Genomic DNA, 16757 nt, shown 5'->3' on the forward strand with positions numbered 1-16757 from the left:
TGTAAGTTTCTGTATGTTTACTTGGTTGGTTCTCAGCGTCTATGGGCCTGGCGGGTGAGAGAGATTTGTCCTGACTGTGGGCCAGGCAGGAAAACTCTAACTATGACAGAGCATCGCCAGCAGGGGGCAGGTACGAGCTGATCACCAGTAACACAGAAACTAAGCATCAACATGGCAAATTCACAAGTAAGTGTAATCAAATAGCAAGTTAGTTGGTTTTTTGTTTTTTTTTTAAAGGTCTTTAATCTTAGTAAAATAACCTATTTTTTCCATTCTGACTTTAAAGAATTCCACCTTGAAGTTCTAATATGGGAGATATTGACACATGTAACTCATAAAAACCTCCTCAGTGTTTTCAGTGACTTTTCAAAGTGTAAAGGTGTCCTGAGATGGTCAGGTTTCAGAGCTGCTAACTGTGGCCTACAGACCCTGGAACAAATGTCTTCCAGAAGAGCTGCCGGAAGGGTTGGGGATGGAACCCAGAAGTGGAGCATGTGCTTAGAAGTGGAGCATGTGCTTAGCATGTATTAGGCCATGGGTCCATCCCCAGCACTAGAAACAAGACCAGAAACAATTTCTGGAGAGTTTCTTGCCCTGTTTTGCATTCAATTTATAACATAAGAATATTGATGTCATAGAAATACGTCTACTAAACATTTTTTTCAAAGCTTAAAGGCAACTTTAGCATTTTCTTCAGTTATCGATTTTATAGGTTTAACTTTTTTTCTACTTCCATTAATTCTGGTAATTTCTAACATTTTAGAGACAGCTATAAGAGTAAACTCTTCCTACTCATTATAAATGACTGCACAAAACACTTCCTGACAGGCCAGTAAGATAACTCAGCGGGTAAAGGCACTTCCGCCAAACTGATTCTGAGTTCAGCCCCATGATGGTGGGACAGGACTCCTGTGAGTTGTCCTCTGACCACTACATGCTCAAAATAGCACACACACCATCCCCAAAACAAAGAAACGTCATAAAATATTCCCTTATAATTATTCCCGCTGGGATTCCTTTCTCATAGTTAGTTAATTTGCTTTCATCTTAAAATGCATGAAGTATTAACCGCCCCACAGGAATAACACACAAATATCTCCTATGGACCTCCCAATCAAAGAGGAATATATGAATGCACCTGAATTTTCAATGTTGCTTGTCTGTATGCTCCCACCAGCCCTCCAGAGCGCCATCCCAAATTTGGTATCTCTCATTCCCACGTAATGTATTTCTTTAAACTTTTTCCAATTAGATTGATCCTACTAAGCAATATGTAATATGTTTTACATATTTTCAAGTACATTTTACAAATGCAATCTGTTAATATCTGTGACTGAAGCTTGCTTTCCTCTCTTTACTGGAGAGTACTGACATGGACTGTGGTTCACTCACTTTCATTACTAAACAGCATTTCACTGTTGGAATGCGTCACAAGCTGCCTACTTTCCTTTCGATGGGTACAGTATTTAGGGTTGTTTTGGTTGGGGGGCCCCCGTAGGGGTAGCTATTATAACCAGTGCTGCTCTGCACATTCTTGGCCATACCTTCATCGTGTACATGTTTGGTACTGTTCTTCGGTCTGCAGGATCGCAGACATCTTCAACTTCACCTAACACTGCCTAACGGACTATGGAACAAACTCTGACTCACCCTCCAGTCTTCCATACTTAGCACTGCTAACCCTTTCTGCAAACCAGGAAATGGGAACCATGATGTCTCTTTAGCTGGTTACTCCCCAGTTACTGATCTCTGGAAGACTCATCTCTCACTGTGTTCACTGGCCACTTGGTTTCCTCAGCTCACACCTTTCTCCACTTTCTGACAGATGACCTGCCTACATCTCAGGACACCAGAGGTGAAGTTCTAAACATGAATACTTACCTTATCAGTCACACACTACTGACCCTTATCAGTCACACACACTACTAACCCTTATCAGTTATATACACTACTAACCCTTATCAGTCACACACACTACTAACCCTTATCAGTTACACACACTACTAACCCTTATCAGTTATATACACTACTAACCCTTATCAGTCACACACACTACTAACCCTTATCAGTCACACACACTACTAACCCTTATCAGTCATACACACTACTAACCCTTATCAGTCATACACACTACTAACCCTTATCAGTCACACACACTACTGACCCTTACCAGTTACACACTACTAACCCTTATCAGTCACACACTACTGACCCTTGTCAGTCACACACTACTGACCCTTGTCAGTCACACACACTACTGACCCTTGTCAGTCACACACTACTGACCCTTGTCAGTCACACACTACTGACCCTTGTCAGTCACACACACTACTGACCCTTGTCAGTCACACACTACTGACCCTTGTCAGTCACACACTACTGACCCTTGTCAGTCACACACTACTGACCCTTGTCAGTCACACACTACTGACCCTTGTCAGTCACACACTACTGACCCTTGTCAGTCACACACTACTGACCCTTGTCACTTAACCACACTGTAAAGATTTTCACCTATTTTGCATTTGGTCTTTTCTCTCTTTATGATTTCTTCCAATAAATTGGAAATGTTAATTTGAAGATTTTCAGACTCATTTATCCTATTTGGTATGTGAGTGTTTTGCACCACATGTGTGCTTGGTGCCTGTGAAGGTTGGAAGAGGGTGCTGCATCTCTTAGTTATGAGCAGTTATGAGCCACTCTGTGGTGCTGGGAACCAAACCCAGGTCTTCTTGAAGGAGCAACAGTGTTCTTACCTGCTGAGCCAGCTCTTGTAGCCCAGGAAATTCCATTTTAGACTTCTATTTTCTGTGCCTAAAGAAGCTGCTACTCCAAGGTCATTAAACAATTCTATTTTTCTAAAGTAAAAAGACTTTGCTTTCTTACAGTCAGAATTTTAATCTGCTTGGAATGAATGTTTACCTATAATGCACAGCAGACAACTTATTTTAAATGGAGAGCCAATTATTTTCTCAATTACCAAGGACAAAATGACTTCCTCTTCCTCAGCCAACCTGCAGCACTGTCTCTGTAAAAATCTATTCCATGTGTGCTCAACCCGTCTGCTCCTCTGGCCTCTGCAGACTCCTGGCCAGCACCACAAGGTAAGTAAGTAGGAGAGCTTCCCAGGGAGGCTTAGAACTTAGAACTTAGAAGAAGCACAACACTGCCAGTTCCCTTTATGAAGAAGCTAGACTGCTGGGGGATGTCTTTCTGAACGCTGTGAATGTGTGCTGCTCTGATTGGTTGACAAAGCTGTTTGGCCAATGGTGAGGCAGAATAAGGTTAGGTGGGCATTTGAACTGAAGAGACAGGAGAAAGGAGGAGAGTTAGAGAGACACCAGCTGCTGCCCAGGAGCCACATGCCAGCACACCAGTAACACCACGGCCACGTGCAATGCATGACTAGAAATGGCTTCATTTAAAATGGAAGAGCTAGCTAGGCCATACAGTTTGTAATTAGTATTAAGCCTCTGAGAGATTATTTTATAAGTGGCTGCGGGATGCAGGTGAGAGAGATTTGTCCAACCACAGGCCAGGTAGGACCCATGAAATCATTCGACTACACTCTACACTGGACTCCTTCTAGCTTTTTACCTTTCATAAAATGTTAGGCATGGGTATTGACTTACACCCAAAAGTAGTAGAAGTTACCACGTGAACCACAATGAATCTGTAGAAGAATGTAAAAGACTGATTCATGTAGAACTACTGTGTATCTTTTCTGTTTGTTTAGTTGTTCTTTCACTTATTTATTCATTCATTCATTTTTGGTTTCAAAACAGGGTTTCTCTGTGTAACAGTTCTGCCTGTCCTGGAACTCACTCTGTAGACCAGGCTGACCTCAAACTCACAGAGATCCACCTGCCTCTGCCACCCGAGTGCTGGGATTAAAGACGTGCCCCACCACTGCCCGGCTTAGCTGTTCTTTTAAATGTTTTAGGTTCTATAGTTTTCTATGTAAAGAGAATGCTAATCTCCTACTAGGTAAACTCCTAGGTATCTTATAATTATGGATGCTATGAAAATGGTAAAACTTTTATAAAGGTTATTTTTATTTTATGTACATGAGGTTGTTTTGGGCTTTTGTTTGTTTGTTTTTCGAGACAGGGTTTCTTTGTGTAGCTTTGCACTTTTCCTGGAACACACTTGGTAGCCCAGGCTGGCCTCGAACTCACAGAGATCCGCCTGGCTCTGCCTCCCAAGTGCTGGGATTACAGGCGTGCGCCACCACCACCCGGCTCAATGAGTTTTTTTGTCTACATGTATGTAAATATGTACTGCGTTCATGCCTGATGCCCAAGGAGACCAGAAATGGAACTAGAGTTAGAGACAGTTGTGAGCCCCCATGTGGGTGCTGGGACTTGAACCCAGGTCCTCTGTGAGAGCAACAAGTCTCTTAACTACTGAGCCATCTCTCCAGCCCCAAATGGCACTTTCTAAGGTGTACTGCTGACAGGCTTATTTCTGACCAACAAAAGTACCACTGGGCTTTGTGAATTGACATTTTACACAGTGACCTTGCTTAGTCCTTAATCCCTTGGATTGTCTCTGTAAAAAACCTCTATTTTGTATACGTTTAAGTGTCTAAACGGGCATGCGTATATATGGGCATGTGTGTACCAAAGCATGAGTGTAGAGATCAGAGGAGAACTTGCAGGAATCGGTTCTCTCTTTCCACTCAGGCTGCCGGGCATGGGAACAAGCACTTTCAGCTGCTAAACAACCTCTGGCAACCTCTCGGGTTTTTGTGTAGACAATCTCCCTGACTGCATGAGGGCATTTCACCTGAGGCTCTCCACATGCTATCCTCAGATTTAGTTTGACTGAACGTTATTGGCATTTCGGTCAGAAACTGTGGCAAAGCTGACTCATCTCTCTCGTCACTGTAGTTCAGCACGGTAGTCCCTCCGGCTGCTGGGACTTCTAGCCGCACTTCAGGTGACCAATGGCCACGACAGACAGTGAGACATCAGAAGGCCCACGCGGAAGCAGAGCGGCCCCTGTGCCTTTACCTCTTCCAGGAGATGCGGTAATGTCCCGTCGCCACTCCACCTTCGACCTTGCCAGCAGACGGGCAGCGGAGACAGAAGCATTCGCTAGCGCTCTCTCCTGTCTGTAGGACAACTGCAAGAAAGACTCCTTACCGCCGACGCCATGACGCCGGCTATGAGAATGTCACCTCAAGCGGACAACAAGGCGACGTCGTTCTCTTACAAACTGGTTTCAGAAACACAGAAACCAAGGCTCAGAAATGCTACTTTCTCTAGGTCATAAAAGACCAGCATTTGGGCCAATCTATCTATATTCACTAAAGTAAAAACCAATGGGGGGCAGCTGGGAGATAGCTGGGTAAGAGTTCATTTCTGGGCTGGAGAGATGGCTCAGAGGTTAAGAGCACTGACTGCTCTTCCAGAGGTCCTGAGTTCAATTCCCAGCAACCACATGGTGGCTCACAACCATCTGTAATAAGATCTGGTGCCCTCTTCTGGTCATACATGCTGTATACATAATAAATAAATAAATCTTTAAAAAAAAAAAGAGTTCATTTCTCCAGCGCCTCCAAAAAGCTGGCTGTGGCTGCGCATGCACCTGTAATCCCAGTCTGAGGGGCAAGGAAAAGAGTTTTCACTGGGGCTTGATGGCTGCCACCCTAGTTCTGGGTTCAGTGAGAGATCTTGTCTCAAGGGAATAAGGTGGAGATACAGCAGGACATCTGACATCCTCACACACACATACTCACATCTGCACTTCATGTGAGAATGATGTAAAGTCTCACCTTTGGCCACTTGGGACTCCAGATGATCCACTGCAGTCATAGATGGAGCAAGCTGTAGCTCACTGGACACAATTGTCAGGGCCCAAGGTGAGGCGCTTAGGAGGTCTGTCATCAACAGAAAAGGGATGTCCGCATAGACTCTTTCCAGGTGCTCAAACTGCCCCAAGGAAGATAATCGGTTGGTCAGCAACTCCACTAATCCACTTGGCTTTTTTCTTTTAATTCTGACTGTGCATCACAAGAACATACCTTTGTGGAAACAAACCTGACTGCCACATCAAACGGAAAGACGGTTTCTATTGTTACAGTTTCGTCCTGCAAAAAACATCAGGAGCACAGTCAATGGCTCTTTTCCATCTGTTAACATAAAGCTTTAAAGTCAGAGAGCACACAGCACAGTCTAGAACTGATCATGAACAACCCCCCGTCACACATAAGCAGCGAGGGTCTTTTCCTAGGTACATTTGTAGAAATGCACACAATGACCTGCTCCTCCTAGAGAGTTGTCTGTCTGTCTCACAGTCCCCAGCAGAGTACGTTCTTCTGCTGTTGACTCGGGAGGTAGTGAAGCAGGCAGGGCAGGCATCACTACCACTCCACACAGAGGAGCCAGATGTCCAAATCACAAATGCGGCCAAGGCCAGAATCTGGGTCCTCCTCTCCCACAGATTCTTTACCCCACTTTGACTCAAGGGAACTGAAATAATCACCAGGCAATGTAACAGGCACAGATATCCTTGCCATGCACATAACATGTAATGCTCATACCCATCCCGTCTATTATACTCAAGTTTTAAGATGGCGGTCACAAGGCTGGAACGTGTAAGTGACAAAGGGGGAAACTTAACCAAGTCTCATCATGGAGGTCTACCATAACCCACCATGCTCCATCTCCCCTGTGAAAGACTGTTTGAGGAGCCATGGGGTTATTCTACCTTTCAAAACAACCAGCCCAACACACTGACGAGAAACCTTTTTAAAAAGTTATGTTGGGGTTGGGGATTTAGCTCAGTGGTAGAGCGCTTGCTTAGCAAGCGCAAGGCCCTGGGTTCAATCCTCAGCTCAAAAAAAAAAAAAAGGTTATGGTGGGCCAGTGGGATGGCTCAAAGGATTCTCTCTAAGTCTGATAACCTGAGTTCCTGGAACCCACACAGTAGAAGGAGAGAACCAACTCCCACAATTGTTCCCCAATTTTCATATATGCACTATGGCATGCATGTATGTACATGCACGTACACACACATATAAAATAAATGTAAATGGAAGAAGGTTGTGTTGCTGAGAAGTTCAGGCTATGTCAGACATGTCATACACATAACCCTAGATGCTAGGTCTCAGTTTCACGGTGCTCATAAGTGATGAGAATATAAGATAGTACAAGCTGGGCATGGTGCTATACGCCTCTACTACCTGCACTAGGCAGGCCAAGGCAGGTAGATCTAAGTTGAAGCCAGTCTGGTCTACAGAGTGAGTTCCAGGACAGCCAGAGCAGCACAGAGAAACCCTGTCTCAAAAACAAAACAAAACGAAATGATGGTTCATATGAAGTGTAGGGATTGGCAGCCCATTTCCCAGGTCCTGTCTAAGAGCCCTGACCTACACCAGGACAAGTGGAACTCCTGAGAGTGTGGCCTCCTTCTCAACTAAGCAGCATTGCTTACCCATTCAACAACCCTTTTTCTTCCAATAACTTAGAAACAGCCCTCAGCCCACGATCTCTACAAAAACCACACTATAATCCCCAATTCTCAGCCTTGGCTTCTGCTGGGCTGAAAACCCACCTATAAGATGACATATTACTGCCAAGATAAAAAAAGATGTTAAAATAACACAAACTAGAAGTGCCTCAGACATGAAAAGAAGTCATGAAAAAAAAATACCTTGTGACACTTGCAAACAATTTCTTTTCCTTCAACAGTGGTATTGATCAGGTAAGAGACATACACAAGGAACATTCTGGAGCCCACTGTCCCACAGCGAACATAGACTGTTTTTTCCAGCTGTAACACAGTAAGCATTGTAATTTAATGTTACAGAGACTTCCTCCAGGTTTTCTCAGACAATGTTCCCATTTGGAGATTTCTAGCTACTTTATACAGGTTGTTACAGTGTAACTGATGTGACTAATGAAACTCTGCCACCAGCCACCAAGAACCCTGAGCCAAGCCTCAGTGACATAATCCTCCACCTTTTTCATTCTCTCTATCCACTGCTCAAGAAACACCAGTTGACTGAGAAGTTCCTGCAGTTATAGACACCAGTGATTTCTCCAGCAACAAGCAGTCCACTGGGGGTTACTGGTTCGGAAATCCTGCATAAAAACTGCCCGTGACATTTTACATACTTAAATATGTAAAATCCTGCAAGAACAACAGTTCAGTCATTTCCCAGTGCTCTGCTATGCTATTTTAGAACTACAGACCAACTAATGTCCTCTCCAGCCCGTTGACCATGCTCACCTGCTCCCCTGGATGTAAATCTCCCACAGGAATGTCAGTGAGCAAGGCTGGGTAGGACTCATCACACAGCTCAGCTCCATAAAGAGTCACGTGTGTTTTCTGAGTTAGGTTGGCATCCTGCCCTACGAAGGGTGATACAGTAGTGTTTTAGGACATTATCATAGCAATCAATACTATATGAAAAGCACTATATTGTACCATCTTTTAAACAAATACCCTATCATTGATGTGATGGTGTTTAGCTTGTTCCTGTGTTGGTGTGAAGGGAACTGTGGTTTCAGACTGCATTTTAATTCACTATAACTGGGCTCAAACACCTTTATGAATCAAAGTTGGAAATATTATTATCAATGTATTTTTGCCATTGAGAAAGAAGTTTTAGTCTTACAGTGTAAAAATCTGTGCTTTAGGATTGAACAAATTCCTGGCAATCATTTGCACCCTGCTGGTTGTGGAATTGTTTCCGCAGCAAAAGGAGATGCTTAGAAAAGGGCAGTCAGTTAGTGAGGGGCCAGGTAAACATGGTGGCTGGGCAGCATTTCAAGGCCCAACTCATTCAACATTAGAAGCACCAGGTGTAGGATGCGGTCAGTGTGGTGGAGAATGTCCTCTCCTTCCCGTCGTCCAATGCGGCTCCAGCACTGCGGCTCCAGCACTGCGGTTCTCAGCGCATCTCACGGATTTGCTGCGCATGCTTCCCAGACTGAAAGCTTCCCGGGGACATGAAAGCTGCAGGGGTCAAACCCGCAGCAGGACAGCAGACAGCGACCTTGAGCTTCTGGTGCAAGTCTGTCTGTGCCAAGTGCTCTGGAGAGGCCTCTTGATGTAGCCACTGGGCTGGTCACTGCCAGTGGTTATACAGTCCATTTGCTCTGACTTCACCATCACGTCAGAAAGACGGTTTGCTCACCTACTTATGGCACCTTTCCCCCTTGTCCACTTGCCTCAAATGCTGACTACCACGCAAGAGTCTACAATGAGCTTTGGCAACTTCTCGACAGATCGGAAAGCATCAGCTTTGATGATTGCTCTCAAATAGTCAACTTCTAAGGGCTGGTCACCGAGCACCACATCTTCAAGACTCTTATTTTCTTTCCAAAACATCTTCAACACCACACTGCATTTGTTCAAAGGCCAGATGTGTTGTTGATGTTGCAAGCTATCTGCAGTGCTTTCTCATCCATTTCTAACTAGTATAAGAAAACTGCTCAATGGGTCTGCAGATAAAAGCACTTGCTGCCAACCCTGATGACTGACTTTAATCCCCCAAACACACATGACTGAAGAAGGAGAGAATCAACTCCCACAAGTTGTCCTCTGACCTCCACATAGATGCTATGGTACATACGACCCACCCACAAATAAGTAAAACTTTATGCAATCAGAAATTTTTTTAAAGAAAATTATTCAAATTTGTTTTTTGTGCAACATGATTTCCATAGTAAGTAATAAGTAATTATCAAAAAGACATAAAGGGAGGAACCCATATTAAGACCATATATAAGATAACCACATTTATTAATGTATTCTAATATATATGTCAGATGTTAGCAATGCAAAGAAAGTGACTTTTGCACCCATGTAATGCACTGCACTGATCAAATCTACACAATGAATGCTTACCTGGCTTCAGGCCAGCAGTGAGCTTCACATCCCTGATTTGGGACTTTTCATGGGATTGAACCGTTACAACCAAACAGTACATCTCATTCATTAGGGCAGGAGGCTCATGTCGCAGTTGTACAGAGATGTTTGGGACTCTCGAAATGATCCTTTGAAAAGAAACAGCTCAGTAACCAACTTAAAGAAATACAGTAGTAAGATGATCTTCAGTCTATTTTCAAGCACACTTACATTGTGCTTGCCTGGATTATGATGCTGTCCCAGTGAACCTCATTGTCGGGAAGTTTTGGCCGCCTTTTGAAAGACCTTGCTGCCTGCAGGGCTTCCTGGGAGGACGCAGCATCCCCTCCTCCTCCCTGCCAGCTCAAAACCACACACCTGCCTGACTCACTGCCCAGAACCAGATCCACAGAGGTAATCTGTAAAAGGAAGGGGAACCAGAAATGTCATCACATATCCACTTATCATCGTCCCTGTCGACAACATCCCAGCGAGGACAAAATACCTAAAGTTCACCTAGTCACGTGCAGGATGGACAAGAACAGAACATTCTCACCCTGGCCAGCTACTGACTATACCCGGAACTTCCGAGAATATGTAGGTATGTATAGATGTGACGTGTAGATATGATGCCAGCACCCAGCACAGCACTTGATAGAACAGATGACTGCTGGTGGACACTGATGGAAATAAGGAAGTACCAAGTACCGCTGATACACTGACAACACAGTGTCTAACCCCACAAACATTTCTGCTGGAAGTACTTACAGTATTAGTAATGAAATGTTTTATTAGCTGAATAAGTAAATCCATTAACGAAAGGACTCAAGATAGGATTATTAATTATAATTGTAGGTTCCCTCAGATACCAAGTAAAAAATAAAATGCAGTTCTAGGTGTCAGGACACAGTCCACGGATGGAGTTGTGCTAGGGGAGTTCTGAGTGCTTGTGAGAAAACAAGACAAGAGTCTTGTGACCTTGGTTTCCTCAAAACCACGGTATTGTTCCTGGATGATGCTTCGGTGCCCTCCCAGGTACAGCGGACAGGAGTGAGTTTCCTAGATCATTCACCACAGTTGATATCGTTATCTGTTTACATGCCTCTACAGAGAAACACGGTTTTGCCACACGCAGCTTGTCCTTGTGATTATTTACAGCTTCAACTATGACAACTTTAGTCAGGTGACTTCTCTTAACCCTCGCTCAGGGTATAAAGTGTCTGATGCTCTGAAGAAAGGTGGCTAGTGCATGTGTCTGTATTCTGCCTCATTTTGGGGCCGCTCTCCCAAATTCATGCTGCTACTGGTGTGGTAAACATCTAGGGACTTAGTCACATCATGAAGGACTTCTAAATGGAGGGAACTGAAAGTGTCGGGTATTAGTCAATGGGAAGTTCAATCACTTTACAGAGACGGCTATGCAAACGTTAGCAGTAAGCCTTGTACATGCATTCAACAACAGTCCCAAGGGTTATCCCAGCTAACTCTCACAAGCCACAGGACACAAGCTCTTAGTGAGTGCTTACTGGGCAGTAAAGACTGTCAGCATGACATGGACTGGCGGAACCCCCCAGCCTCTGAGGTACTATTATCACCAGCCCCATCTTACAGAGGAATGCACTGAAACAAGGAGGTTAGAATGTCCAGGACCTCTCAAGCTACAGAGTTGGAACTGAAGCATATGCAGTTGGCTCCAGGGGGCAGACAACATAAAATATCACTTTCATCATACAGCTCCAAAGGGCTTTTCAATTACCTACACTATATTAACCTGTCAAATATTTATTTATCTTCATTTTCTTTAATATATGCAAACGGCAATGTTTGAACATTAAAAAGATAAACTCTAGGTTCTATTATATAAATTTGTTGTATTATATAAATTGTTGAAAATTCCTTAACTGATAATTTACTCATTAAAAATGTACTATTTTTAATATGTACTAAGAACAAATAATGTTTAATTACACTACTGAGTGAAAAAAGCTAGGATTCGATTGTATGTACAGTACATTCCTATTGTCTTCCTTCACACTGGGTACTGAATCCAGGACTTGGTGTATGATAGGAAATATTTGTTCTACACAGAACTACATCCATGGGGCCCACTTCTTTAGTTAAATAATTTTAAAATACAAAAATGTTGAAGAAGAGCGTATGGAGGGAAGCTCCCTAAGTACTATATTACTTAAAATTTTAACACAGACATACTGCTTTTGTCAGGAAGTTATATTTAAGCAAATTTCACAACTAACCTCAATTTTCTTTCCCACATCTTCAGTTTTTGCAACAAATTTAAATGACAATTTTCTTGTTTTCCCAGGAACTAAGCACATCTTTCCTTGAGTCAGATTTTCTAAGACTTCGCTTGCTTTGGAAGCTTCTTCTAATACACAGAACTGGTTGTAACCCTGAAAGAGAGGTGAGCTGAGTTATCATTGGCGTGCGATCTTTTGCTAACACTGAACAAGCGATCCGAATCACCCTCACCTGGTCTTTCCCCGGCTCACCTTCTCACCTCACCTGGTCTATCCCCAGCCTCACCTTCTCACCTCACCTGGTCTATCCCCGGCTCACCTTCTCACCTCACCTGGTCTATCCCCAGCTCACCTTCTCACCTCACCTGGTCTATCCCCGGCTCACCTTCTCACCTCACCTGGTCTATCCCCGGCTCACCTTCTCACCTCACCTGGTCTATCCCCAGCCTCACCTTCTCACCTGGTCTATCCCCAGCTCACCTTCTCACCTCACCTGGTCTTTCCCTGGCTCACCTTCTCACCTCACCTGGTCTATCCCCAGCCTCACCTTCTCACCTCACCTGGTCTATCCCCGGCTCACCTTCTCACCTCACCTGGTCTATCCCCGGCTCACCTTCTCACCTGGTCTATCCCCGGCTCACCTTCTCACCTCACCTGGTCTTTCCCCGGCTCACCTTCTCACCTGGTCTATCCCCAGCTCACCTTCTCACCTGGTCTATCCCCGGCTCACATTCTCACCTCACCTGGTCTATCCCCGACTCACATTCTCACCTCACCTGGTCTATCCCCGGCTCACATTCTCACCTCACCTGGTCTATCCCCGGCTCACATTCTCACCTCACCTGGTCTATCCACAGCCACACAACATGTCCTCCTAGTCCCCTGCACCATTTTCTCAGGCCTGGTCTCCAGTCCCATCTCTCTGTACTTAACTGGACCTCCCCTGTCTTTGTCATGCCTATGTAACTATGCTTCCAGTCAAGATGATACCATTCAGCTTCATGGCCTACCAGGCAATCTGTGAGTCAGTTCTGCCCTGTCCCTAAAAGTCTGACATTTAATGGAGTTGATACACAATATCTCTTTAGGTTCACAATGAGGAGAATATTCGTAACTCCCATAAATGTGTGGTTAGCGGCTTAGGATACTTCCTAGGTGACCAGAAGATGGTTACCTATTAATAGGCATATAAATGAAAGAGAACAGACCCCAGCACTTGACTTTCCTACACTGCACTTTAAAATGCTCATGTGCATACAGTGTAAAAACGCTGCTTATGTGTACACAGGAAATACTGGACTGAGAGGTCAGCAGAGAGGGCTATGGCAGGGCAGGACTGCAGGGCACATGTTCACTGTGCCCTCCAGGTCTGTCTACTCCATCTGATTACTGCAAAACCAAATCTACATTAGTTCTAACAACAGAAACTGAGCTGGTCACGGTGGCGCACACCTTTAATCCCAGCATTAGAGAGGCAGAGGCAGGCAGATCTCTGACAGTTTGAGGCCAGCCTGGGCTACAGAGTGAGTTCCAAGACAGCCAGGGCTATGTAGACAGACCCTGTCTCAAAAAAAAACAAAAAAAACAACAAGGGCTGGAGAGATGGCTCAGAGGTTAAGAGCACTGACTACTCTTTCAGAGGTCCTGAGTTCAATTCCCAGCAACCACATGGTGGCTCACAATCATCTGTAATGAGATCTGGCGCCTTCTTCTGGCCTGCAGTCATACATGAGAACACTGTATACATAATAAGTAAATCTTTAAAAACAACAACAACAAACAAATTTGGTTGGAGGCCATTTCAAGTTATACAGTGAGTCTGAAGCCAGTTTGAGCGTGAGACCCTCAAATTAGAATATCACTCCTTTCTGAATATATCTTATTTGAAATTCAAGTTACACATTATAAAAATTAAGAATAGTATTCTTGGCTTTCTTAAGCCTGAAGTGGGAATGAAAATAAAGAGTAGGAAATGCATATCTAAATTGTAAGACATTTGGAAATGTGAGTACATTTATTTTTAAATAAGCCTGGCCAAAAGTCACTTGATAACTTCAAAATCAGTAAGATCAGCTGGGGTGGGGGGTGGGGGGGGGGGGGGGCACGCCTTTAATCCCAGCACTTGGGAGGCAGAGGCAGGCGGATCTCTGAATTCGAGGCCAACCAAGCTACACAGAGAAACCCTGTCTCAAAAAAAAAACAAAAACAAAAACAAAAACAACAGTAAGATCTAAAATTCACTAAACTCATGGTAAGTGCTACAATAGCACAGACACAGACATGCACACACAGTGGAAACACACTCAGTGACACGTTACCTGATTATTAAAGCTGACGCAGAGCTTGGAAAACCTAATGGGGTGTGGACAGTCAGCCTTCAGATAAACATCAAACTGAACAGGAACATCCACATGAAAACTGGGAGCATGAAACTTGGCTTTGCACTGGACTAGAAATCAAACAAGAAAGGCGGAGTCAGACAGGGCCAGGCACTCCAGTATACACTGTCCTAGGAGTTAGGTTTACAGAAACAGCTCATCTGCATTCTTTTTTAAATTAATTCATTTTTATTTTATGTGCATTGGTGTTTTGCCATGGGTGTCAGGTCCCTTGGAACTGGAATTACAGACAGTTGTGAGCTGCCATGTGGGTGCTGGGAATTGAACCCGGGTCCTCTGGAGGAGCAGTCAGTGCTCTTAACCACTGAGCCGTCTCTCCAGCCCCTCAGCTGCATTCTTACTGCCTTCTTGCTTACAGTGTCCTCACAGACGGCAACTGTTCAGCAAACACAAACACAACCATCTCTGATTAGTAAACAAAGGTCAAACAAAAATTTCACAACTTTTGTTGTTGTTCGTTTGTTTTGAGACAGGGTTTCTCTGTGTAGGCCTGGCTGTCCTGGAACTCACTCTGTAGACCAGGCTGGCCTCGAACTCAGAGACCCATCTGCCCTTGCTTCCTGAGCACAAAAATTAAAAGCATACGCCACCACTGCTCAACTGCATGAACATTTTTAATTTTAATTTTAAATGTTGGGGCCAAAACTTAAAAGGAAAAGGAGCCATTTTGAATTAGCTTATTTCAAAACACCTGCCTAGACAATAAAGCATTTTGAGTTGTGAGCCTAGCCTTTAATGGCTGAGCCATCTCTCCAGCCCAATAAATCATAAAACTTTTAAATAGATATTTTTTTCAAGAATACTTCATATAATACGTGATATACTAATAAGCAAAGTATATTTTAATAAACAAATAAAAGTATTGGAACAGGGGAAATTTTCAAACTGTAAAACCCCTCCTGGCAGTACAGAAAAGTTTTTTAATTCACTTTTTCTAAGTGGGTCACCATAACAATGGCATACAACATCAAATCATTCTATTATAGCATTATTTAATATGTAAACCAGTGGTTCTCAGATATTTACATTATGATTCATAACAGTAGCAAAGTTACAGTCATGAAGTAGCAACAAAATAACCCTCTGGTTGGGGTCACATAACATGAGGAACTGCGTTAAGGGGCCACAGCATTAGGAAGGTGGAGAACCACTGATGTAAACTATTTCGTTATACATAAAATAGAGCATAGTGTTTAAAATAGAAAATAGGACAAAACTAAAAAAGTTCTTTCTTGTGGCGTTTAAAGTAACAATAAGTGAGACAAAGGCTTTCATCACTCACATATTTGTTCAATAAAGACTTGCTGAACTTAAAGTATCTGACAGCCTGTTATTACACTGAAGGGAAAAATAAAGTCATGATTATCCCCAGGACGGCTGTACTCTGACTACCTTTCATATTTATACTCTGCATCTATTCACTTCAGACAGAGCCTTTCTCTGAGCATTGTGGCTGTTAGCTACACACCAAACGGTACGAAGTCCTGTACGCCTATTGTGAAGACATTGCTTCCAGCCAGAGAGACCCGGTCAGCCCACAGCTTCTGAGCAGTCTTCACGGCTAAGACGTCACAGTCAGGTTCAGGGTCTGGGCTTTCATTCTGCAATGAGAGTTCCAAATTGGCACAACTAGCTGGGAAAATACACACAGACGCAGATCTGTGTACACTTTTACTATACTTCCTACAAAGAATTAACAACCCACCATTAAGACGTTCATGAGGTTCTTTTCTATCCGAGACTTCTGGTCATCTTTCAGAGTTGAAGCTGAGATAGGAAAAAAACATAGAACTATAAGAAGACAGGTCAGTCCATTACCCTACCTGTGGGGTTCCAGGCAACTATGACCTGCCCAAGGGTGTTGGGAACTAAGCCCAGCCTCCAACCCTGCTAACATCTGTTCTTCACACGTGGACCTCCTTTGAGACAGAGGTGCTCATTGGTCTGGAGGTCACTAATATAACTGACTGACCAGTCAGCGAGCCCTAGGGATCTTGCTGTGTCCACAGTTACAGCAGTGGGCTCAGATACACAGGCCACCATGCCTGGCATACATGGGTACTGTGAAGTCAGGTAAGCACTTTCTCAAGTGAGGTATCATCCCAGACCCTTAAGATATTTTCGAGTAAATATTTCTAAGATGACTAAGTATAGTGAATTTTATATAATAAAAGTACCTTTTTTGTTTGTTTTTTTTTTTTTTTTTGAGACAGAGTCTCTATATAACCCTAGCTGTCCT

At 43.7% G+C, this 16757-nt stretch overlaps 1 protein-coding gene across 4 annotated transcripts in view; it reads right to left on the reverse strand.

Moving 5' to 3' along the window:
* The window catches only part of Trappc11 (trafficking protein particle complex 11), a 62834-nt gene that overhangs the window by 27349 nt on the left and 18728 nt on the right, over positions 1–16757 (reverse strand). For all 4 annotated transcript variants that reach the window (XM_036209413.1, XM_036209414.1, XM_036209417.1 and 1 more), the window contains exons 16-26: positions 16224–16285; positions 15987–16119; positions 14438–14568; positions 12117–12272; positions 10093–10280; positions 9862–10010; positions 8239–8360; positions 7660–7779; positions 6029–6094; positions 5780–5936; positions 5016–5127 (exon numbers count right to left, since the gene is read on the reverse strand). In XM_036209413.1, the coding sequence (XP_036065306.1) occupies positions 5016–5127; positions 5780–5936; positions 6029–6094; positions 7660–7779; positions 8239–8360; positions 9862–10010; positions 10093–10280; positions 12117–12272; positions 14438–14568; positions 15987–16119; positions 16224–16285 (1396 nt within the window). The remainder of the gene's footprint in view (positions 1–5015; positions 5128–5779; positions 5937–6028; positions 6095–7659; positions 7780–8238; positions 8361–9861; positions 10011–10092; positions 10281–12116; positions 12273–14437; positions 14569–15986; positions 16120–16223; positions 16286–16757) is intronic.

Source organism: Onychomys torridus, chromosome 17 (genome assembly GCF_903995425.1).
Source record: "Onychomys torridus chromosome 17, mOncTor1.1, whole genome shotgun sequence".
NCBI lineage: Eukaryota > Metazoa > Chordata > Mammalia > Rodentia > Cricetidae > Onychomys > Onychomys torridus.